General features: G+C 43.5%; 1 protein-coding gene across 1 annotated transcript in view; it reads right to left on the bottom strand.

Annotated features, from left to right (window-relative positions):
* The window catches only part of LOC119000060 (solute carrier family 35 member F1-like), a 218,720-nt gene extending 193,020 nt beyond the window's left edge, over positions 1 to 25,700 (bottom strand). The window contains exon 1 of the mRNA XM_037064837.1: positions 25,012 to 25,700. Coding sequence (XP_036920732.1) covers positions 25,012 to 25,175 — 164 coding nt within the window. The 5' untranslated portion in view covers positions 25,176 to 25,700. The remainder of the gene's footprint in view (positions 1 to 25,011) is intronic.
* Positions 25,701 to 26,392: the final 692 nt, after the last annotated feature.

The raw sequence follows: 26,392 nt of genomic DNA, 5'->3' as shown, positions 1-26,392 counted from the left end.
TGGACCAGAATGGGCAAGGTGGCGACTGGTCCCACATTTGTGTATAGATAACTGAGAACAACAACTGGGGAGCGAGACAGACTATGCAACCCAAGGTTCTGGCACGAGGAAATAAAGCCTCAAAACCTCTACCAGTGAGAACTTGTGGGGGTTGCAGTGATGGGGAAAACTTCCAGTCTCACAGGAGAGCTGTTGGAGAAACACACAGGGTCCTAGAGCACACACAAGCCCATCTACCTGGGAATCAGCACCATAAGGGTTCGATTTGCTTGTAGGTAGCAGGGGAAGTGACTGAAAGCCAGCCGAGAGCCAAGAAAGTGGCATTATTCCTTCTTAGACCCCTCCCCTAAATACATAGCCACATGGGTTGCCCCGCCCTGGTGAATACCTAAGGCTGCGCCCCTTACAACATAACAATCTATCTAAAACAAAAATATGACCCAAATGAAAGAACAGATCAAAGCTCCAAAAGTAGAACTAAGCGATGAAGAGATAGACCACCTATCAGATGCACAGCTCCAAACACTGGTACTCAGGATGCTAACAGATATGGTTGAGTATGGTCACAAAATAGAGGAAAAAGTGAAGGCTATGCAAAGTAAAAAGAAGAAAAATGTACAGGGAAACAACAGTGAAGGGAAGAAAACCAGAACTCAAATCATGGTTTGAACCAGAAAGAAGAAATAAATAGTCAACCAGAACAGAATGAAGAGACAAGAATTCAAAAATGAAGAGAGGTGTAGGAACCTCCAGGACAACTTTAAACATTCTAACATTCAAATCATAGGGGTACCAGAAGGAGAAGAAGACAAGCAAGAAATGGAAAACTTATTGGAAAAAATAATGAAGGAGAACTTCCCCAGTTTGGCAAAGGAAACAGACTTCTAAGAAGACCAGGAAGCTCAGAGACTCCCAGAGAAGTTGGACACAAGAAAGCACACACCAAGGCACATCATAATTACATTACCCAAGATTAAAGACAAGAAGGGAATCTTAAAAGCAGCAAGAGAAGAGACAGTCACCTACAGAGGAGTTTCCATTGGACTGTCAGCTGATTTCTCAAAAGAGACCTTACAGGTAAGAAGGGGCTGGAAAGAACTATTCCAAGTCCTGAAAGGCAAAGACCTACATCCAAGATTGCTCTATCCAGCAAAGCTATCATTTAGAATGGAAGGGCAGATAAAGTGTTTCCTAGATAAGGTCCAGATAAAGGAGTTCATCATCACCAAGTCCTTATTGTATGAAGTGTTAAAGGAACTTATCTAAGAAAAAGAAGATGATCAAAACTAGTAGCAGTAAAATGACAACAAACTCACAACTATCAACAACTGAACCTAAAAAAAAAAAAAAAAAAAAACTAGGCAAACAACTAGAACAGGAACAGAATCACAGAAATGGAGATCACATGGAGGGTTATCAGCAGGGAGGGAGAGTTGGGAGAATGGGGGGAAAAGGTACAGGGAATAAGAAGCATAAATGGTAGGTACAAAATAGACAGGGGGAGGTTAAGAATAATGTAGAAAATAGAGAAGCCAAACAACTTATATGTACAACCCATGGACGTGAACTAGGGGGGGATGTGACAAGGGAGAATGCAGGGCAGAGAGGAATAAAGGAGGGGAATGGGACAACTGTAATAGCATAATCAATAAAATATATTTTTAAAAAAGATCTCTGGGATTCATACTTTTATAATCTCCCCGATACATGAAGGTATGAAGATTTAGAAAGGGTTGAGGTAAAAGATTGAAACCCAGGCCATCTGATCCAGATCAGTGCCCTAACTCCTATTGTATGCCATGCCCCTTTAAAATTTTACCCTGGAGAACTCTCTCAGGGGTGTTTTACTCCATAATGACACATACTCATTCACTTGCTCAGAAGCACTTACTGAGTGCCGAATGCAACAGAAATCTATGCTAGGAACTTTAGGGAGTTACTAAGAGAAATAAGCTTGGACTCTGCCCGCTAAAAAAGAAGGTAAGATTGTAGAAAGATAAGAGTGGAATAGAAACAACCATATTTCAAGGTAGTCTGTGACTTGCAGTTAGAAAGGATGAAGTGATAAGAGTATCAGGTTGCACCATCGCCTTCCCTAAGACAGCCTTTGACGTTCAGGTACTTACTGGGTACCTACATAAGGAAGGTACTATTAGAAGGAAGCTTGCCTAGGTCTTGTGCTTTGAATCAGAGAAAAACACTTAAAATTTCATATTTAAATTCAGTTTAGGGAGGCTTTCCTTTCTAACAGGCCAAAGCACTGAAAATAGTGTTCTCACAAGACGGCTTCAAGATACTTGTACCACTGGGAAACTTACAAAGGCCACATCCAGGCCAGTGCAAGGAGGCACCTACTGGCGAGTTTCCTTCCCAAGGATGTGTCTGTCCATGGAGATGGGTCAGTAGGGGAGGCCCGAGTGTGGCAGTGCCTGCCTTCGCTCCACCTGTTCCAGTGTGGCTTTCCATCATGAGGCCCAGACTCACCAACCCCCGAGCCCTCCAACCCTGAGTTTGACCCAAGAGGCTGAAAGTTTTGGATGTAGGACTTGGACCAAGAATAGCAGCACATAATCCAAGCAAGGCCAAAGTCATTTCTTGCCATCGCTATACAGTTGTTAAGAGTAAAGCCCCTTTGCTAGCACACTTGCTGAATTGGAGGATGTGAGCCCTGTCTTCCTTACCAAGAGTCTCTGTCAATAGTATAAAGCTAAAAGGAAATAATAGAGCCAAGAGATGATGCAAAGAGCAGAGCCCTGACACCATCCTTTTAGCCCCTAGATCCAACTGTGCCTGAAGCTAGTCATCTTTGACTCCCTGTGGACACGAGAAAATGCATTGCAGCCTGGCTTGGTTTAGGTTTCCGTCCCTGAGAGGAAACAAAAGGGTCTCAACTCTATCTGCTGCATAGAATGCCACATAATCGGCCTTCAGAACCAGGCCCTAGCAATGCTGCTCAGTATCTGTGGGACTTTGGGCAATTTAGCAATCTCTCTGACTCAGTATCTTCATCTTTAGAATGGAGATGAAGGTGTAAGAGGATTTAACAGTATAATACATGTAAAGCACTGGGTGCAGTGACCGACACATGGTAATGCCAGCACATCTGAGGGCTATAAACATCACTATCACCATCATCATCACTACCATTGTGCCAGTCAGTTTTATGTGTCAGCTTGGCCAGGTTACAGTGCCCAGTTATCTGGTCAAACACTAGTCTAGGTGATGCTCTGAAGGTATTTACAGTGTGCTTAACATTCACAATCAGTTGATTTTAAGTAAAGCAGATTACCTTAATAATCAAGATGGGTCTCATGTTATCACTTGAAGGCCTTCAGAGCAAAAACAGATTTCTGGAGGAGGAATCCACCTGCAACAGAAACCCTGCCTCAGTTTTTAGCCTGTTGCCCTGCCCTACAGATTTTGGATATGCCTGCCCCCACCCACAACTGCACTAGCCAATTCCTTCAAAACCTCTCTGGGGGGCCGGGAGGGCTTGTCTAGCTGTTCTCTAATCCCTCTGCATTACTGATCAGAACATGATCGATAATCAAGCCCTGGCTGGTGTAGCTCAGTGGATTGAGCATGGGCCTACGAACCACACGATCCCGGTTCAATTCCCAGTCAGGGCACATGCCTGGGTTGCAGGCCAGTTCCAAGCAGGGAACTCACGAGAGGTAACCATACACTGATAGTTCTCTCCTTCTCTCCTTCCCTTTCCCTCTAAAGATAAATAAATAAAATCTTTTAAAAAAATCCCAGGCTTGTCTTCATCATCTTGGCATCTCATGGAGGAATAAATATCTGTGGCCCGAGTTTGTCCTATCTCTGGCAAAAATGTAATGCACGATTGGAAGTTGATCCTAGGAAATAACTGTTCAGGAGGACTGGTTCTCATCTCGGAACTATATACCGAGTGCAGTGTTCTCCTAAGGACCCATTTGCAAAACATTAAGTCATTGTGTTCTCACCAATGGATACGGACAGGATTTGTTTGTTTGCGAGCAATGAACCAAGAAAACTGATTGGCTCTTCCCTAACTAATAAGTATTGACGTCTAAGATTATAAGCCAAGACTCTGAGTACAGAAATTGATTCTGAGGAAGATGAAAGCAATGCATTGTCTCCAGCGAGGCAGAGACGCCACCCGCCACCTCCTTCCTCCCTGCGTGCTCCGGGAGTGGTGCTTCCGGCCTCTCTCTCTCATTTGCTGCCCATTTACCCTGGGGCCAGGTCTGTACTAAGCACTTCATATATTTTTTCTTGATTTTTCTTTCCCACCGTCCCCTTTTCTACTCAGAAAACACTCAAAAAGCAGCACGTTTCTGGAATGAAAGGGATGAAAGTTACATATTTCAGACGAAATAGAAGTTGAAGGGAAACCCTGCCAAATGCCTCATAAAAGCTGCAACACCTGCTGACTAAAAATAGCTGCTTCCACAGCCCAAGGAAAAAACCTGTACTCTCCTTTCGAACTCTGGCTTGAGAAATCTATCTCCATGAATCAGTTCATCAGCCATTGATTAGCTTCTCTAATTAACTCCTTTAATGACTGCGATACAAATACAAGGCTGCTTTGTAGGTGGCAAATGAAGGGAGCCCAACCCAGCATGTGCCCATCCATGCCTCAGGCAGAAATTCTGACCCTAGAATTCAAAGTCTGTTGCCTACACCACAAATACAAGCCCTGCTCCCAGAGAAAACCAGATTACACCATAGTTACACTTGCTTCATGATTTTCAAGTGACTCAACTCCCAAGACTACAAATGGTCCCAGAGAGAAAGCTCTTTGTCTATCTTCATTCTTATGCCTCTTCTGTATATACTTATGAGGCTAAGCAATAGTAACTAAAATGGCTAACATGCTTTAGGCAGTTGACAAGAGCTGTAAATATATTATAACTCATTTAATCTTCCTCAATAACCCTATGAGGTAGGTGTTCTTATTGTAATTTCACAGATGATGAAACTGAAGCTCAGAAAGTTCAGGCAACTTGTATGAGGTCATGCAGCTGTCACACCAAACAAAATCAAACACTGATCACCATCACACCTGATTCACCTTCCTCTTAGGCAGAACTTACAATCAAAGCCCACGGTCATGGACGGGGGAGGTTAAGGGTGCATCACAATTCTCCACTTCTCCTCCTCTGCAACCATCTCCTAGCTGGGCCCCTGGCGACCCATCTTGCTATACTCAAATTCACTGCATACACTGCAGGTGGCCAGAGCTCATCAAAATGTAAACTGGTCATTTTATTCTTCTGCTTGGAGTCTCCAGTATGACTCTGCTCCCAAGATAAAGCACACACAATTTAAACTTCCAAAGCCCTGACTGATCTGGCTGCTGCCTATTCCTCCAGCCTCTAACATCTCTCTCCCTCTCACACATAGCTGCAGCCATCCAAACAGATTTAATTTCCCGGCACGCACCATGCTTTACCCACTCACAGTCTTCTAAAGTGTTGCTTCCTCTGCCTAGAAGAACATCATTCATTCTACACCGCCCCCTCCCCCCCCACGCACACTCCTGTCTTCATTCCGGCTCAGTCCTCCTCATTCTCCAGTTGTCAGCTAAGCTGTCACATGCTCAGATGACTTCACAAATCCCTTCTATCAGGTGTTCCATGATTTTCCACTATACTTTGTGAGATCTGTCACATACCCAGTGCCTAACACCAGCCTGGCACAAAGCAGGCTCAAAATAAATGCTTATCGAGCAAGTGGAAAATGGATGACATGACAGGGGAGCCCGTCATCCAGCATTCCAAGCTCTGCCACACATTTGCCTAATCCAGATCCGCTCAGGATTATCAAAGGTGCCCTATGTACAGATATCTACGACATCTACCAGTCACAAAAGCTCGTTCCTTCTACTCTCTGTGCAACCCCATCTTGGGAAGAATAGTCCTCCACACCACAAACTAAATGACACACACCTGCCTCTGCTCTTCTTTGGCAGATGTGTCCAGACTAGAAGAGGTAAAAGGGCACAGGCTGGCGGTCATGGAAGGCCATCGGTTTCAGGGCTAAGTGGGAGAGATGTGTATATCAGTTAAAGAATCTCTTGTCTGCCTAAGAAATTCCAACTCCATCTGACCTAAGCCGTTAAAACATTTACTATCCCATAAAATAGAAGTTCAGAGAGAGAGCAAGCTCCAAGCATGCAGCACTGCAGTCAGTTGCTCGATATTACATTCAAGGATCCAGGTACTCTGTCCCTCTCCAGTCTTCTGTCCTTAGCATCAGTGACATCGCGAGGCTGGCTTCCTTCATGGCCATGAGGTAGCTGACAATGACAGCCAGTAGCTAAAATGCTGTTTCCTTGATCAAATCCAGAAGGGAAAGAAAGATATCTTCCCTCACCATCAAAGGTAGGTCCTTCCCTTCAATTTGATTGTGCCAATCTGGGGCCTGTGCCCACCCCAAGATCAAAAATAATCTGCAGGCCCTGGAGTCCAGAAGAAGACCAAGAACTAATTGGCTTACACAAACCATCTGGGGTGAAATGGGTGAAAAAATCTCCAATGCTAAGGATAGAAAGAAAGAGTATACTTATTTCCACCCAACACAATTAGACTTTCCTCTTTCTATTTGCAATGGCTCCTGAAGATGACACATGTAAATACTCCATATTCTCTTTGAATGTGTGNGTGCCAATCTGGGGCCTGTGCCCACCCCAAGATCAAAAATAATCTGCAGGCCCTGGAGTCCAGAAGAAGACCAAGAACTAATTGGCTTACACAAACCATCTGGGGTGAAATGGGTGAAAAAATCTCCAATGCCAAGGATAGAAAGAAAGAGTATACTTATTCCCACCCAACACAATTAGACTTTCCTCTTTCTATTTGCAATGGCTCCTGAAGATCCCACATGTAAATACTCCATATTCTCTTTGAATGTGTGGTTGTATTTCTTCTTGCTGATGCTAGCTTCCCTCCACGTTAATCCTCTTCTTCTGCAGGCATGCTTATGTTGAGTCAGCATTTAACATTCTCTGGCTTGTTGCTTACAGCAGCTATAGAAACCCTTCACAGAGGCAATACAAATGATACCAAGAATGTAAGCCAAAGGATTTCATTACTCTTTTCTACGTGGGCAGATCTTTCATGATATCATAGAGTGAAGTTTTCATCACTTCACATTGAATAATACGTCCCACCTTAGTGATGCAACAAGGGCTGGAGAGGGTTGGGGGGAGTCTGTCACAGTTAGCAACCCTCTGGCACTGTCCTGCTCCTCAAGGTGTCACATTGTGTGTTCTGGAACAGAAACTGAGAAGCCAACTAGCTTTTAGAAAAAATACATATGCTGACATCCATTCTACTCCAGTGCAGATAACTTGTCAAGTTATCCCGAGTCCATCTTTGCGGGATTTATCCAAATATACTGAGGCATCTAATGAAACCCTGGTGGGAACCTAATCTAATAGACAGGATGTTTAACTTCTAAACTACCTGCATGACTGTGCCCCCAGGACACAAGCACATGGAAACCATTGTTGAAATGACTGAGCAATCATTTTGTTCTGAGGCATGGAAACATGAAGAAAGAAGTTAATATATATGCTTTAGAAATAAATTTTATTTGATGTCAGGTCATCTTTGGGCTTTATTGTCATGTATAATCATATGATTCTCATAATCACATGAGAATCATGTATTCTCATATATCATAAGAGCTTGACAGGGAATTAATGACCATGTATTTCAAATGACTTGTCAAATTTCTGATAGCTATTGCATAGATGCATTCTCAAACATTTATTGACCAACCCAGATGCCTCTGGAAATCTTCTGCAGAAGTGAGGCCTAATCCCACTGGTGAAAAGTCCTAGGCATACTTCAAAGGCAGCAAAGTTGACCTCTGGTGGTTTCCTAGGCTTGAATGCTCTTCTCCTCTAGCCCAAAATGCTTAAAGTTTTCACATGGTCCCATTTTCCCCGATGTAAAAAAGCCGGCAGACCTGCCGTCGTGCCCAGTGTCCCATATTCCAAAGATGTCTTTAAGCGATGCTCACATCCTTCACTGTGACTGCTTTCAGCTTTTAAGAGGAAAGCAATGTAATTGATTGACTTAAATAATAACTGATTAACTAGATTAAAATATACTTCAGAGCATGAATCTGACTATAGACATGTTTGCATCTCTTAACTGCTCTTAGGACTATGCTTTCCTTGCAGCAGACATGCAAAGGATATAAATATGATTCTCTTTAATTTTCCCAGGTTGACGCATTTAAAGATTAAATTTAACTCAAATTAATTTATAACTGGAAGAAACTGTCTAGGAAAATATTCTTGAATAGGAATAAAAAATATTCTTTCTTCTTGCTTACTCTGAGCTAGGACTACTTACTACCCTATGACCTCCTTACCTTTCCTTCCCCAGGCCACTATAAGTACATCGATAACTCATTAAATAAGTATTATCAGCATCTATTAGGTTCAATGGCCCTGCTGGGTACTGGGCAAAAAACACTAAAAAACAAGACTTGGGCACTACTTTCACATAGTTTTCTCAGCAGTTTCCTTCTTCACTATTCCTTCCTGGGTTTTTTACATGACGATGATGGTGATGATGATGACAATGCAACTTTGAGCAGGATTCTCCATATGTTAGATACTGTTCTAAATGCTATATAGTCCTCACAACCTATAAACAGATAAGAAAGGAAAATCAGTAAGACCAAAACACTAAGATATTAAACCAGGCAGTCTAGTTGCTAAACTAGCCCTCTTCGTAACCCCTGCTGCCTATAATGAGCTTTAAGTGACTTCTATTTTTACTTCTACAATGGATTATCCCATGGGAAATTTCTTGGAAGACAGATTTGAAAACTCTCTGTCGGGAGAAGGTGGTGGGTAAGGATGTGTGTTGAATCATGAGTAGCACTTACGCGGCACAGGGCAGTGTTTCCCTAGCTCTGTCACCTTCCAAATTACCTTTCTACATCCCCTACCTTTCACAGATCAACTTTAAAGAAACTAAAACTAAAATTCATTGAGTACCTACTCTGTGCTTGGCACTATCACATGCGTTATTTGAGAAAATAAAACCAGAGATCATCAACCTACTGAAAATAATTTCTTTTAAAGGGGCGTCTAGCAGATCATTTCCCCTTCATCTACAAATATTTATTGAGCACCTACTTTATGCCATGTTCTGTATAAGTTGTTGAGTAGAGAACACCCTGTGGACAAACATTTCATTGGGAAGGTTCAGTCAAGTGAATAACATCGATTGTGAATGATAGAAATAACCTGCACGTGGAATATAGCATCTAACTGAGACTTGGGGGCTGGGAGTGAATGTCAAAGGTTTTCAAATCCATAGGCGTCTTTGTATTTTGGTCAAAGAGTTACAATATCTATAGACTGAGCTTCCATATCACAATTTATCTTTAGAGAATACTCTAGAGCACTAACAGCTCTACCTAGCAGTGTCTTAAAATTGAGGATCAGGGCTTTGCGATGTCATTCATTGCTTACTTTATTTCTTATGTCCAGTACTTCCACAGAAGAAATTAATAATTCACCAAAATGAGAATTTTGACTTGGAATCAGGGTGCCTTTGATTCATTAATATGTCACATGCTTTCTGTGATTTTTTTCTTTGTCTACTTGCTAGCTTTTCCCTAGGAAGTATTAGGAATTAACATTCTCTGCCTCATGAAGCCAACTGCTTTAATGTTTAAAATAGCAGAGCAATATTAGTAATAAGAGAAAATTCTCAGCAAGGCTTCCCTCTGTAACACCACCCCTTGACTCGCCAGCATTCCATTTCCTTATCTATTTCATTTAAGAAATCCTTTATTTCCTGTGCATGTCTTGTATATGAGCCCTGTCCAGAAAAAGCCCAGCCATCGTTAACATAACGAGAACAGTTTGCACAACATCAATGTAACCTGGCAGCCAAGGCGATTGGACTGGAATGCATATGCATGAACAAGGACGACTCCAGTGTACTTGTCAGTTGGGGGCCGTAGACTCTGTTGACTAAGCAGGTGTGCTGTGTGACCACTGCATTCAAAATGACTAAGCAAGTAGAGCAATGAATCTGCACCAAATTTTGCACTAAGCTTGAACATTCCTCTACGTCACAAACCATTCGGATGATTCAGAAAGACACAGCTATGGACAACTGGTGATTGGCAACCTCATCAGGACAACACAACTGCTCTGGCATCACGATTTGTGCAACTTGTTGGCAAAACATCATATAATCCAGTGGACTCCGTCCCCTACAGCCCAGATTTGGCACCCTTTGACTTCTGGCTTTTTCCAAAACTAAAATCACCTTTGAAAGGGAAGAGATTTCAGACCATTGATGAGATTCGGGAAAATACGATGGGGCAGCTGATGGCAACTGGGAGAAACTGTGTAAGGTCCCAGGGTATCTATTTTTTTTAAATATATTTTATTGATTATACCATTACAGTTGTTCTATTCCCCCCCTTCATTCCCCTCCACCCGTACCCTCCCTCCCCCACCATTCTCCCCCCCCTTAGTTTATAACCACGTGTCTCAAGTTCTTTGGATTCTATATTTCCCCCACTATTCTCGCCCTCCCCTTATCTATTTTCTACCTACCATCTATGCTATTTTCTGTGCCTTCTCCCCCCTTCTCCCCCTCCCACCCCCCTGTTTCTAACCCTCCATGTGTTCTTCATTTCTATGGTTCCACTCCTGATCTAGCTGTCCTCTTGGTTTGCTTTTGTTTTAGGTGTGGTTGTTAATAACTGTGTGTTTGCTGTCCTTTCACTGTTCATATTTTTCATCTTCTTTTTCTTATATAAGTCCCTTTAGCATTTCATATAATAAGGGCTTGGTGATGATGAACTCCTTGAACTTGACCTTATCTGAGAAGCACTTTATCTGTCCTTCCATTCTAAATGAAAGTTTTGCTGGATAAAGCAATCTTGGCTGTAGGTCTTTGGATTTCATGACTTGGAATACTTCTTTCCAGCCCCTTCTTGCCTGTAAGGTCTCTTTTGAGAAATCCGCTGACAGTCTGATGGGTACTCCTTTGTAGGTGACTGTCCCCTTATCCCTTGCTGCTTCTAGGATTCTCTCCTTCATTTTGGTCTTGGCTAATGTAATTATGATGTGCCTTGGTGTGTTCCTTCTTGGGTCCAACTTCTTTGGCACTCTCTGAGCTTCCTGGATTTCCTGGAAGTCTATTTCCTTTGCCAGACTGGGGAAGTTCTCCTTTATTATTTGTTCAAATACGTTTTCCACTCGTGGCTGTTTCTTTCCCCCTTCTGGTACCCCTATAATCCGGATGTTGGAACGTTTAAAGATGTCCTGGAGGTTCCTAAGCCTCTCCTCATTTTTTTGAATTCTCATTTCTTCATTCCTTTCTGGTGGGATGTTTTGTTCTTCCTTCTGGTCCATTCCATTGATTTGAGTCCCAGTTTCCTTTCCATCACTATTGGTTTCCTGTGCATCTCCCTTCATTTCAATTAGTTTAGCCTTCATATGTTCCTCTAATTTGTGACTATGTTCCTCTAATTTGTGACTATAATCTACCAGTTCTGTGAGCATCCTGATAAATAGTGTCTTGAATTGTGCTTCTGAGAGGCCGGCTATTTCTTGGTCACTTAGAGTTATTGGCTCTGGGACTTTGAGTTCTTCTTGCGCCATCTTTTGGGCTGTTCGTGCCTGTTCCATAGCAGGATCAGAGCCCTAAAGTGTTCACTAGAACAGGGCAACTAAGTCGCTGGGTTGTGACGTTGTATGTGGGGGCGGGGTCAAAGAGGGACAATGGCTCTCACTGGTATTGCAGGGCAACTAAGTCACTGGGTTGTGACGCTGTATGTGGGTGTGGGGTCAAAGAGGGACTCTGGCGACCCGTCTGCCGCCTGCCGTCCCAGCCCTCACCGGTGCCGAAGGGCAACTAAGTCGCTGAGTTGTGACGCTGTATGTGGAGGCGGGGTCAAAGAGGGACTCTGGCGTCCTGTCCGCCCCCTGCCACGGCCCTCACCAGTGCCGCAGTTGCTGCCGTCACCGGGCCCACGCGTTTCATCCCACTGCACACGAGTGTGCCACCGCCGTCAGCCCTCACCCCCTGGGGCCTGCGTGGTCTGTCTCACTGTGCGCGAGTATGCACCCGCGGTCTGCCCCGCACCCCAACTGGTTCCCGTCTGCCTGCGCGCCTGGGTCCGGGGCCCTGTCCTGCCCGACCCTGCTCGCTGCTGGCTCCGCCCCTCTTACCGTCCCCATGGAACGGTGGTTAGATGTAGTCGGACTTCCGTATAATTCAATTTTCTGTCCTTTGGTTGTGTCTTTGTTTCTCCAAACCTTTGTTGTATTCAAACTTGGTTGTGGGAGAAAGCACAGTGTTTCCACCTATGCCTCCATCTTGGCGGAAGTCCCAGGGTACCTATTTTGAAGAGGACTGAGACATCATTGTCCTATGTACAATGTTTCTTATATCTTGTATCTTTTTCAATAAATGTCTCGGTATTTCATATTGCATGGCTGGATACTTTCCGGACAGACCTCGTACATCTTATCTTTCCCAAAGAGTTTGTAGCAGAGTATATCAAGCTGCGGAAATTTCTTTTTAGAAAAAGTGTGCATCATAGACTCTGGCTCACTTACTTGCTTCTCCAATAGAAACTAAGAAGGAAGAAAATGCTCAGTGTCCTAAATCCAATGAACTCCTTTCTAGCTGTGATGAAAAAAAACAGGAAGATAGCAATTCTGCTAAGAATTTTTTGTTGTTATTGTATCACAATTCATCAGTCCAGAGCCCAACAAATTGCAGTCCTGGTACCATTCTGTGTACATTCCCATTTACATCCATTCAGAATCACCATTTTCTTTGACAAATTGATAATTCAAAATGAGCAACCTGATACCCATTGTTATAAATGCTTTAAATGGTGCTTTTCGTCTGTCATCAATGAAGGGGTACTCTTAGGCTGCAATTAACTTTGAGGCTAGGGAAGTAATAATTATGGTCTCTTCGCATTGGAAGCAAATGAGTCCATTTATCAGCATTAGAGTTGCAAATGATCAATTTTCTAAACCCAGTGCAAGCAAGGACCTCAGGGCTATACTCCTTTGGGCTCGAGAGCACCTGGCTTTTACTAAGGAAGGTCAATCCAAAATGCATGTATCCCATTAGGGGCAGGAAATAAATGAGAAGCATCAAAGAAGGGGAAAATTTTAATAAAAAAAGAATTTTGCCTGGAAAGCACTAAAACAATACAAACTGTTAGAATCAGAGAAGATAAAAGAGGGTAAAATTTTACAGCCAAGTCACCAGACTCATTATCAACTAGAGCTGAAATGTAATAAAATTATATTCGGCTCAGGAAAATGGGAGGGGGGCCAATCTGCACGGGATGGCTGTTCAGTAGGTGCATTCACACTCGCGGATACAGAACTCACTGGTAATTCCACACTGAATATTTTCATTTCCATGGGAAACACCAATTCAATGTGGTTTCAAAATAAAACATTAATAACAAAGCATTTTCCTGCAGGGGAAGCATGGGAAGGTAATTCAAGGGTTATCGTCACAGAAAGAGGGCAAATTATTCCAAATAGAAAACCATCCTCTCTACCTGTCTGTGTGTATGACAGAGAGAATGGGGGGTGGGGTGGGAGGAGGGGGAGGGGAAAGAGAAGAACAAAGCAAGACAAAAAGAGACGAATAGATCATTACAAGTAATACCTATATAAATTTGGGGGAAATAACATATGCAATATATTATGTTATATTAGATACCCTCAGGCAGGTTCAGAAAGGAAAAGAGGAGATAAATAAAAGGCCAAGGCACTGTGGATCAATCTTCTTCACTTGTCTCGTGCCTGGGAGCTCCTGAGACGGCAACCACCCTGACACCATAATGAAGTTTAGAGGCACTGTTAAGGGGTGGCTGAGAGCAGTTTGTTAACAACTCTCTCCATCAGGAGATGAGTTTAGCACAAGTAAACACACAGCCTTTGTAGATGCTGGGTTCTTGCTATTCGAACTCAGCTTCAAGATTAGTTCCCTGACCCTTCTTCCAACCAAAGCAGGGGGCTCCTAACCCCTCCCCTCTGGCAATTCTGGAGCAATCACTGAATGAAATAACTGCAACATGAATTTCCTGACAGTGCCCTCTGGGTGATGATAGTGTTCATTTGGCTGGTTTTGGGATGTTTCACACTTACGTCGTAATCTGCTAAAAGCTGACTCACAATATTTTCAAGGACAGATCACCTCCTCCTAGTGACTTGAACGCCATGCACTGAGCTTGACAGGACTGGTTAGAAAACAGTTAAGTCCGTGAAGCTGCAAATGTCCTTTTGAACATTATCTGACTACACATGCCCACCAGACCAGATCTACCCCTCCCTATCCTCTGTTCTCCTCACACATATGTCCCTGCCAGCTCATAAGCTCCCCTGTTTTCAAGCCCTATCCCCACCCTGGGATTTTCCACAGCCCCTCACTGCCCACTAGTGTACAGAGAGGTCTGTGAGGCTGTCTGTGGAGGACAGGGCCCCTCTCTGAAAGCACAGTGTTTCTCCAGCCCGCCCAGCATCCAGATAGGGACAGAGACTCAGCCATCCCTGAGATCCCAGGCACAAAGAGCTCCTCTGATCCCAGAGCATCTGGGCTCCCCCTCATTAGCACATTAAAGCTGCCCTGCCCCATCCTTCTGAACTGCTCTGGCTGTCCCACTGCTGGCCTCTATGGAGCCTTTTAGGCCCCAGCTCATTTTGAAACCTCTCCAGTTCAAGAGGCACTAACCCTTTCCTGAAGCCTGTCAAACTCTCCTTTCCAAACGACAGGTACCTCAAAACAGCCTCACTCAGGGCAGCAATCACACAGCAGGACCACATGCCTTCTGCCAAATTAGGCTTTCCAAGATGAACGCTCCTTAAGACAAAATGAAAAAAAAAATTAAATATGTCTAGCTTTCAAAAAAAAGAAAGAAAGAAACACATTGAAGTCAACAGGCTTGTGCCTTGTTCACAGATGGGTGGGTTTCACTTCAGAATCTGACAAGCTCGTGAGAAAAACGACAGGGCCAGAGCAGGGCCTGGGCTAAGTCCTCTGCGTGCTGAGGGCACCGGCCGGCACTTATCACAGGCCTGATGACAGCGGGAAGCCAGGAAAACCGGGGCGCTCATTTTAATTTGGTGACCGGGATGACAACTGCACAGTGCTTGGCAGTTTTCCGAGCCCTCTTCCAGATGTTATTTCATTTAAAAATCACAAAAATGCAATGGCAAATGAAGGGCTAAGATGATTTTAACCAGTTACCTGTGAGAAAATTGAGACACCCCCAAAACAAAGTCAGTTGCCTGAAACAGAAGATGCCACATTCCGAAGGGGACAGACACTATCGATCCAAAGGCCTGGAGACAAAATCTCGAAGTGACTTTTAATTCCCTCGTCTTCTCTTACACCCCACTCCCTACTATAGTCAGAGCTTAGCTCCCTTAAATATGTCCTGCACCCATATCCTCGCTTCTACTTTTTGGCTGAGTTCACTGATGGTTCTTGCTGGTGCGTTGCTTGGACCCAGACCTGTTACTGAGAGCGGCTTTCCCAAGACATGTTCTAAAGAGCAGTGGCTTCTTCGTGCCCACCCCACCGCAACCTCGCCCGCACCACAGCCTCCAAATCAGCACGTAACACTGCCGTTCACTATGTATTCTACGTCTTTGGTATGTGTCCTTTCAGACTCCTCAAAATGACAAGTTCCCACGTGTCTCCACACAAATACCCTACCCTCTCCACCACACGCACCATCATTCTCAACTGAGATCTTTGCTCAGAGTTCACAGAAAAAGACAAGCCACCTTCTAGGAACTGCCTTTTATTCTCATCACCAAATCTACCAAATTACTTTCATTCGTACCCACACCACTGTGCCTGCCTCCTGTGCGGGGCAGCGTCCTGGCTCCTCCCCAAAGCCAGCCCCACCCCCTGTGCTTGGGACCCCACTGCCTCGGCCTTCTCAGTGTTTCCCCGCCTCCCTTCCTCCCCTTTCTTCCTTCCGATGCCGTTTTACCCTCTCCACTCTATCCTTCCCATCAGCACACAGGAGTTTTGTATCATCCCTTCTGTTAAAAGATTTTCCTGTTACTTTGCTCCTTGTAAGGCAAAATATCTCAAAAGTTCTGTTTTTAAACCTGTCACTTCACATTCCCTCCCGAAACCACCCCACCAGGCTTCCATCTGCGCCACCACTCTGAACCTGTGCTTGTCATGGCCCCCAAGTTTCTCTGGTCATCTCCCTGCCCTTGCCTCAGTGACTCTCAGCACAGTCAACTGCTTGTTTCCTCCTCCTGGAAACACTTCCTCCCTTTGGCTTTTAAATGCCATGCTCTCCTATTCTCCCTCCTACTTCAGATCCCTCCTTCTCCAGGTCTTCTTTCACTGTTTGACTCAAAAGTTGGTGTGTTCCCCGGAGTGCGCTCCCTTATCCACACATTGTCGCCAGATGATTGCATCCAAGACCACACCAATGTCTTCCAAATTCAAATTCTCAGCCTCTGATTTTTTCCCAGAATCCCATTCTCCAGCTTCCATTTGACATTTCCACCAGAAATTTCTAATGTAACTTGACGGAGCAAACTCTGAACTTTCTACCCACAAACACGTTCCTCTCCCAGTCTTTTCCATCTTACATAATGGTACCATCACTCACCTAATTTCTCAAGCCCCCCCAAACTGGAATTTTTCTTTATTCTTTCCTTCAGCAGCCTCATCAAATCACTCACCTAGTTCCACAGGTTGCATCTCTCAATGCAAAGCACTGCAAAACACAATCATTTCGCCTCTACCTCCATTGCAACCCTCTATTCCAAGCTTCTGACATCTTTCTTCCAGGATCCACTTACCTCTCCTGCTACCCATTTTACAACAGTAGCCAGAATGGTCTTTTCAAAACATTAACCAGATTATTCCTCTGTTAAAACCTTCCTGTTGCTCCCCATTCCACTGAGAATAAAGCCCAAGCTCTTGTCCTTGCCTACAGGCCTAGCTCTGGGCTACAGTAAAGCATGCAGCCCCTGAAGGTTCACAAAGGAGGGTCAGCCCAAGATGACTAAACACCAGATTTCAATGCCAAAGGCAAATGTATCCCTGAAACCTCTAACCCATCTCAAGTCCAACATGTTCTCTCCTTCTCTTGTGGTCTTATAAAATATGCCCTTGGTTGCACAGCCACAAAAATTGGTTTCCCTCTCTATGAAAGGATGATAATAACTTTTGTTAGTATGAGACTAAAATATGATCTAAAACTTTATAATATAAAATTTAGGTTCCACAATGTAAAATTTAAGAATTTCAACCACTGTCTAAGTGCTAATTTTAACTCAAACACCCTCATTAGATTGTATCAAATTATATAATAAAACCTCAAGTCCTTCCAGTAACTCATCCTCATGCTCTTTTTGTATTTTAAATCTCTCTTACCTACAACGTACAAACATGTGGCCAGACTCCCTCATCTCTGCATATGCACTGCAGGCTGTTAATGTTTTCAGGAAGCTCTATGTTCTTGGGTTATATGGCAATGACCTTGATAGATCACCCTGAAATGGCAGAATGGTATTAAAATCTATTTTTTTTCTTTTCTAACACTCTGAAGGTAGATGAACATTAATGGCTAGTCCTTTTTTTCAAGTCCTGAATAAAACAAATTATCCCCATCAAGAAAAATCTGCCTCTTGACTCTGTGTACACTTGAAGTAATTTTATTATTGGTTCGGTTTTCCTCTTGAGTAGTTTTCCCACAGGTAAACAGCTAAATTACAAGGCTTTTGTGTATACCTCTGTTAGGTCTGCTTGAAAGCATAATCACTTTTAAGAAGTGATATATGTTACCTTTATTTCTACTTAAATTTTCCCCTTGATAGATTATATTTAAAAGGTAATAACAGTTAGAAACTCCACCAATGGCACCAAAAGTCTACTTCAGCCCTATACCTGTCTGGGTCATCACTATGATCCAACAGAATACATCATATAGTAAGCACTCAAGAAATACTTCTTTAGTGAATGAGTGAATGAATAAATGAATGAGAGAGAAACCAAAGAAGTATTTGTCTTGTCCTATATGATGGACTAGTACGTTGTGCTATCTCAGAGTCATGATTAGGAATTGTAGCCTTGTGGTTCTAAATCTGGAAATAATTAGCATGGTTTCATTTTTTAAATCCTTCAAGTGTTTATTCAGGTGTAATTGGTTTTCCTACTTAATTTGTTTAAAATGGCAGAAATTGGTGGTTCAGAATATCAGAACTTGCAAGATGGTATTTAAGGTATTTTTTTAAAATTATCACAGAGTCACATAGGTAAATTTTCTTGAGGAAAAGTTTAGAATTTAAATCCAATAGAAAATAATATTTTCAAAATTTTAGTAATAGCATACTTAAATAAATTACATTCATGCTGCTACTAAGGTATGATTTTTAAGAATATTTAAAAAAACAAGAAAAAAACAAAATTATTATTGTTTTCCTTGAAATTTCCTGGGAAATTTCTTAACATTCAGACAGTCTCAGTATAAGGTCAATATGACAGAATGAGAAGTTTAATGTGAATTGCATATTAAACAACTTATTTACCTGACTTCTGTGTCTAGACAGTTAGAAGCATACAATCAGACATTATGCATAAACATTTATATTACAGACTATAATGATACACTGTCAATAGCAGTACAAGGCAAATTACCTTGTTAGATTTTGAGGTTCCTCAAGTCAAGAGTAATGTTTTGTCATATATGTGTCCTCCAGAAGAGGGCTCAGCACACAGTAAGTGATAAAGAATAAATGAATATAGAAACAATTGACAGAATGAAAAAGCAAACAACAGAATGGGAGAAAATATCTGTAAACCATATATCTGTTAGGGGTTAATTTCCAGAATATATATAAAAACTTCTACAATGCAACAAGAACAAAAACAAAACCCAAACAATCCTATTTTAAAATAAGCAGAGGAACTAAATAGACATTTTTTCCCAAAGAGGGCATACAAATGATCAACAAATGTACGTAAAGGTGGTCAACATCACTAATCATTAGGGAAATGCAAGTCAGATCAAAACCACAATGAGGCATCACTTCACACCTTTTAGGACGGCCACTGTCAAAAACAAACACAGAAAGTAACAAGTGTTGGCACTGATGGAGGGAAGTAGGAAGCGTTTGTACTGTTGGTTAGAGTGTAAAACTGTGCCACTACTATGAAAAACAGTATAGAAGTTCCTCAAAAAATTAAAAATAGAATTATCATATGATCCAGCAACCTACTTCTGGGTATAAATCTCCCCGAGTTGAAAACAGAATCTTGAAGCAATATGCGCAAACCGTGTTCACTGCTGCGTTATTCACAATGACCAAGAAATAGAGGCAACGGAAACTTCCATCAACAGATAAATGGGTAAATAAAATGTGATATCTACATACAATAAAATATTATTTAGCCTTAAAAAAGGAAAGTCTGTCATTTGTGACAATGTAGATGGACCTTGAGAACAGTATGCTAAGTAAAATAAGCAAGTCGCAAAAAGCCAAACACTGCATGACTTCATTTATATGAGGTATCTAAAACAGTCGAACTTTTAGGAACATAAATTAGAATGGCGGCTGGCAGGGTCGGTGGGGAGGGGGAAGAGAGGAGATGTTCTATGGATGTAGAGTTCCAGTTTTGCAAGATGAAAAATTCTAGAGATTTGTTGCATAGCAATTTATGTGCATACAGTTAACACTAGTCTAGTGTACACTTAAAAGTATTTAGGACAGTAAATTTTATGTTACAATGACTATCCACTTGTATATGTTCACACCATAGTAAAGAAATATGCCAAATATTTATGGGGTATTTTTCCACATGTCTTTCGGAGTTTGACTTCCCAGGCACACTTTTTTAGAAACATAATCAAGAATCAATGTGCTTATGTTTTGCCCCCCCCCAAAATCAATGTGCTTGAACAATGTACAGTGAATGCTCATTGGCCTGAACTTGAATGAGAAAGCTAAAGTAAACCCTGGTAGTGATATTTTCATATTCTATAATTTATTTTTATGAGAAATGATAATTAAAAAACAAATCAGCTCTTGCATTAAGTAACTTGATAACTATATGGGCAGCAAAATGAAATTCCTACATCATCTACATGTATAGAAATGCACAGTAACAATAGATATCTATTATGATGACCCCGAAGCACAGAAGGATTTTGGGTACTTCAGTGCTCAAGTATAAGGTCAAAGAAAAATTACACAAAGATATGTCATTTTTTTCCATATTAACTACCTGGAAATGCATCATCTTTATCTGAGATAACCCAATGACTCCTTTAATATACTTATTCATTTCTCTAGGCTCTGTGCATGAAAATGACATTACTTGGTGATCTTGTATTTTTATAACTTTCTTCCTTTAGTTAAAAAATAAATGCTTCCTTTAGGCATCCTTTGTTTACTACTGATCTTGGAGCTGTCTGTCTTTAATCACACCACTCAGTTCCATTTGGCATATTTTGTATCAATTATCCTCATTACCAGTTGATCTTCCCCTTTCATTTTGACATCTGTTAAAAGGAGCAGCTTGAGGAAGTGCCTCATTACCAACTTTTTTAACAGAAGCTTTCCCACTTGATAAAAAAAGGATCATATAAATTATAATATGTCTTTATCAACTGTACCTACTACTTAGTTCAATCATAACTCTGTTCCTTGGAAGCCATTTTGCTCATTCACCATGTTCTGTCAACTTATTTAGTGACTCAAAGAAGTGGTCTCTCTCTCTCTCTCTCCCTATATATATATATATATATATATATATATATATGTATATGTATGTATATAAATATACACACACATAAACACAAATGGTAACTTCCCACATGTATATTGATTCTATGTAGGCTTGTTACCAACTCTCTTAGTAACCTCCTTAATGTTCCCTGGTTTTCAATTCAAAAAAATTTTCAGAAATTTGAAAATTGTAAGTCAAATTGTAAGTTGGAAATCAGTTCCACACCAAAGGAAGAGAGAACCCAGAGTCACACTACAGGCTCCATTCTAATGATTAAATATCCTCCCTACAAGACTCAAAAAGGCAAAAGCCCTTCATTACCTGAGACATCCCAAAGTACACCTTAATGGTGAATAAAATGGGCCAAAACTAGAAACCCACTGTTTTTTTAATATTTGAAAATAATATTCAAGTGGGAAAAGGTCAATAAAAACTACACACAAGCACAAACATTCATCAAGTAATCATTTTAGAGGAGAAAAGTCTTCATATACCAAATAGCTCTATATCTACTTTGTTATGCCTCTAAAAAGTCTATAGGTATCAGCAGTTTCTGTGAGAGGGTCTTCACCTGTCACCCTTGAAGTATTTTCTTTCTTATCATATCTTGCTTGCCACAACGGCAGGGTAATAAATAACGTTCCACACTAAGATATAAGTGAAGAAGAGTTTGCCACACTTTTTTCCTTGTTTAAGCCAATGCATTACTCTAGGTGTTCGGGAATTAAAGAAGTAACTATTAACCCAGCACTTAAATCATCTCATGTCTCTTGATCCCCAAAGCAATGTTGATTAGGGTGGGTGGGGAGAACACGGCACATCCCATTAACTGGCTAGAAAAATTATCTAGTACCTCTTCTTTCACCAAAGTCCTATATACAATTATATTATAATCTAATTGCTCTACAGAAAATGAGTAATCAATCGGTGAGATGTCCAACTGTCACATACAAAAAGCAGCAATCCAAATCTAAAGCCTTAACCAGGGGGGAAATAAATGATGCAGGATAATGTAAGACAAATTTCATTAAGGTAACACTACATTTTCATTCTAAGCTTCTTGAGGGCAAGTACCTTTAATTAATTATTAATCAATACTTCTCTTTATCTCTCCCTAGGTAGACAGGCTGTAGATAGCATCCGTGCTCCCATTTCTTCGTCATTGGCATGTAGCTATTGCTACAGACTGTGACCAGTAGCAGGTTTTCCCCAGGGTTGCATTGCCCCGAGTCTAACACTCCTCACCCCACTGCATTGTCTTCGGTCTCTCAGCCCAGCCTCTTTGGCCCAAAAGGATGCTAAGGGGTAACTAACAATAAAGTGACTCTACTGGCAGGCTCACAGCAATAGAACATGGCCAACTATGTATCTGCATGCCAAACCTTGGAGGGACATGTTTTTATATGGACTCCAGATTTGTAGCCTCACTTTCTGCTAACAGCTAAGTTGCTATTTGTCAGAGGCAGATGAAAAGAAACAACTGAAGCCCAGGAGACTGAGTTGATAGGGCAACGCAGGCGAAGGAAACAGAAGTGTTAAGGAAAGGAGGAAGAGGAAAAAGAGAAGAAAAAGGAGGAAAAAGTGATCTTAAACTTTCAGAAAATGAACATAGATGCTTATGGTTTGGCCCCAAACAACTAGTAACAAATTAGTTAGCTATTACTAACTAGTCCAACACACCTAGAGGGGTCAAACCAGAGAGGAACCACACCTACATACTGGCACACTCTCCCCCCACACCTTTGAGCCAAGGCACCCAACAGCCATCGCTAACTTGGTCTCCTGTTGACCTAACCATGGTGCAAAAGCTAAGTCCATCAGGATGCCAACAAAATTATTCCATGGGGATAATTCCATTTTCACATTTGTTGATTTTTTTCAGTCTCCTTATCAAAGGTGCTCCTCCTCAGAAGAAATTTTCCTTTTTTTTTTCTTTAAGGTTAAAGAAAGACCATTTACTCAATAAAAAATATTATACTGAGCATTCTAAAGAACTCTGCAAGACAATGAAATATTTTAGTTGAAGGCTAACAACTGTAACCCTAAGTTTCCATTCACAGAGGTGCCTATGATTAAATGTCACTGACCCAGCCTTTCAGTCTGAATTCCTCCTCCATGAATTAGGACCACTATGCGTCATGTCACAGACCACTGAAGGCTTCGTAAAACACACAGTTCTACCCATGATCAACCATGACTTCACTTAATTTGCTTATGATATTCCCATAGACCCATTTGAGACAACAGAAGTTAGTTGAATTAATTAATTTGTGTCAGGCCTTATACATTCCCAAGTGTTTTCTTCAGTATAATCCCATCTAAGTCTCAAAACTGTGATAAGAGGGTAAGACAAGTATTACAAAGCACACTTTGGAAATGAAAAAATGAAGGTCCAAGCTGATGAACGGCTTCGCCCCAAAGCAGTTATTCTGGACTTGAAGGTATGTTAAATATCAGGAAACACCCTGCACAGATCAATAAGAAGCTATAATCAAGCGATGATAAATGAATTATTGCACTATTTACTCAGGTTGATGAGGGAAATCAATAATTAACATGCTCTGCTTAAAAATTTAAACAGCCAATGCCAAAGCATTCACAATTCAAAAAACCACAGACAACCGTAAGGAATAGGAGACCCTTATAATATGTACCGAGCCAGCATCTTCTTGATTTATTCTGCTTATTATTTTTTATTTTATTACTTATTGATTTGAGAGAGAGAGGGAGTTTGTGGATTCCTGTATGTGTCCTGACCGGGTCGAACCTGCCCCCTGGGCCTACCCCGATGAAGCTCTAACCCACTGACCTGTCCAAGAGAGGGCCGATTCTGCTCGTTATCTTTTCAAGGTAATATTTTGGAAGATGTCATTCTAAGCTACAAGTCAAAGGAACGTGAAGGCTTCTTGCCTTTCTACTACCAGCTCGTATCTCACTTCAGAGTGAATTTCTTCTTGTTTGATACTAAACGGAAACATACAGAAACACCCACAAGCAAGCTAATAATGCACATTGACTTCACAAGGACCCTCGAACGGTTTGGATTTGATGTAACTAAATCGAACCATACACCTAAAACAAGGAGGTTTTTCGAGGTTTTATTTCTGTAAGTATTTTGTGCTCCCAGTAGAGCTGTAAGCCCCGAAGAGTTCTATGTGGCTTCCTTGGATAATCTCAACTACCCCAAACAGTGCCACACTGAAACCTGTATGAACAAAACGACCTTAAGAGTTACCTCTACAGATGCATTGGAAAGCACACACGCACCGAAACAAAAGACACAAAACCAATTCTCTATGTTATTTTCAAGTGTCTGTTCTTCAACCACTTCAAGTTACTTAAGTAGAGAAAGTCCCTTTTACACCACAGTCGAATTAGGGGCACCAAGAGGGGGCCCATCTTCACACCAACCAGGTTCTCGTCCTAATACACCTCGTCCTTGGTCCTTGGTCCTTGGTCCATCCACTGCGCAGATTCCGGCACTGGGAGCAGCACTGGAAGCACGGGTGGGTAGGCGTTCGTGCGCCTCTGGCTTTAGCCGGCTCGGGAAGAGCCGAGCGCCTCCTTCTCACACCCTTCCAGCAACATTTTTGCACTTTACGTGGGTCTGATCCAGGCCTCTAGCCTCCCTTTCCTGCTACCAGCCGGGAAGAGTCACAGGAGCAACCCAACGAAGTGTTGGGCAGGACAAGTGGGTCCGCCACGCCCGCCTGCTAGGACTGTCCCCGCGACCCCCGTGCCTGCCCGCAGGGTGTCGGAGACGCACGGGTGGGGCGGCCACAGTGGAGGCTCGAGGCCGCGACTTACACGCCAACGCCGCAGCCCCACGCCTTCCTGCCTCCGCCCCAGCCGCCGCCTCCCCCCTTTCCCGGGGCCCCTCCGGCCCTTGAGCGTAAAGCTGGGGTGCGAGTGGAGAAGGGGCATGAGGCAACACGCGCACTCGGGGGTGTGAGTGGGGACACCCGGCACCAGGCAGGCAAAACCCCGCCTCTCCCCGAACTCCCGCCTCGGACCCGCCGGCAGCCCGGCGGGCACCCCAGGCTCCCCTCTCCGGGACAAAGCTACCACGGCCTCTCCGCGAGCGGAGCATGTCCTCGCCTGCTCCCTTCGGTCTCCCGGGCCATGGCCACGACTACGACTTGGTCCCCGAAGGGCCTCGAGCCGCCCAGGGGCAGAGGGGACCCTAGGTCCGGCGCCCGCAGCCCCTGCCCCAGGTCCCGCCGCCGCTCACCTGTTCAGCACTTTGCGGATCCTCTGGCGCACGCCAGCCCGGGAGGAGGCGGAGAGGCTGCCGCTGCCCTCGGCCGGCAGATTCTCGATGGTGGTCACCACATGGTTCTGCGGGGCCGGCGGCGGTGGCTGCAGCTGCTGCTGCGGCGGCTCGGGGGGAAGCATCGCGGCGGAGGCAGCGGCGCGGCGAGGATCAGAACACAGCCGGGCGCATCGTGCGCCGGCTCCGGCCCGGGAACGCGCAGAGGACCCGCGGGCCGCAGCGACCGGGAGGCGGTGCTGCCTGCGAAGATGCGAGGCGGGGAGGCACCCGCGCCCACGGCCGCCGCCTCCGCCCAGCCCGCCACTCACTCCTCTCCAGTCCCAGCGTGCGCACCCTCGCTCCGCCACCCCCTGCTTCCTGCCCTGGCTCTTCCCGAGACACGTCCCCAAGTCCTGGCAAGCCCCGAGAAGTGACCGTGAAAGGGCTCGTGCAGGGATGCGCAGCTGCCCGTGGTTTCAGAAGACTCCCACGGAGAGAGGGGATGAGGCTCGGGCTTTGCCTTCTTTCCTGGTGCTCAGGTCCTCTCTAGGCGAGCGCTGCCTAAGCCTGTCCCCTGCTTGCTGGGAAAGCTGCCGTCTGTCTGTGTCTCGGCGAGTGAGAGACCGAGTGAACCCGAGAGCTGGGCGGGGGGTACCACGGCGGCAGCAGCAATGAGGGGAGCCTTGGTGGAGGACGCAAACATTCTGTCCTCGCCAGAGGGCGCTACTGAGGTGCCTCTTAGCCAGCGACCCCTCCTCTCCCCAATCAACAGAGCTCCAAAGTCTGAGTTTCAGTGATTGTGTGTGTGTGTGTGTGTGTGTGTGTGTGTGTGTGTGTGTGTGTTTTCCCGGGTCGGGGGATAGATCCTCCCTCTTTAGTTGTTGGAGACTCTCCGCTCCTGCCGAGATGCCAAGAAATCTAGCACCACGTTCCTGGACAGCGACAGAACTGAGACACCTGCTGGCCCCTACACTCACCTGAAGGTGTGTCTGACATGGCATTGAACAGAAAAGATGTGGGGAAGGCTTATTTCCCTTTTTCCTGCTGTCTTCTTATCTTCAAGATCTCTTATTCATCAGCTCTAAATAAAAGGAAGGATTTCTACATGGTTTTTTAGCAGTGGCATGTGGGTTCTAGAGTTAAACTTACTGCTCAGTTTACCTCTCTCCGGCCAGCCACGTTTAGTAAAACAACACTATTGCACAACTGCCACTCCACTCTTACCATTGCATCATCAGAGTCTCACTTGACACCTGCTTATTCTGTTGGATTTCTTTTGGAATTAGAAGTTGGCGCTCAGCTACCTCTGTGTTGTTGCTCATTTTGAAGATATCCCCACTCACGTAAGGAAGAGTGGAAT

The sequence above is a fragment of the Sturnira hondurensis genome, unplaced genomic scaffold (assembly GCF_014824575.4).
Source record: "Sturnira hondurensis isolate 20B ecotype Veracruz unplaced genomic scaffold, ASM1482457v3 Scaffold0015596, whole genome shotgun sequence".
Classification (NCBI taxonomy): domain Eukaryota; kingdom Metazoa; phylum Chordata; class Mammalia; order Chiroptera; family Phyllostomidae; genus Sturnira; species Sturnira hondurensis.
The sequence above is the reverse complement of the archived record's forward strand: the minus strand, read 5'-3'. Positions and strand labels throughout refer to the sequence as shown.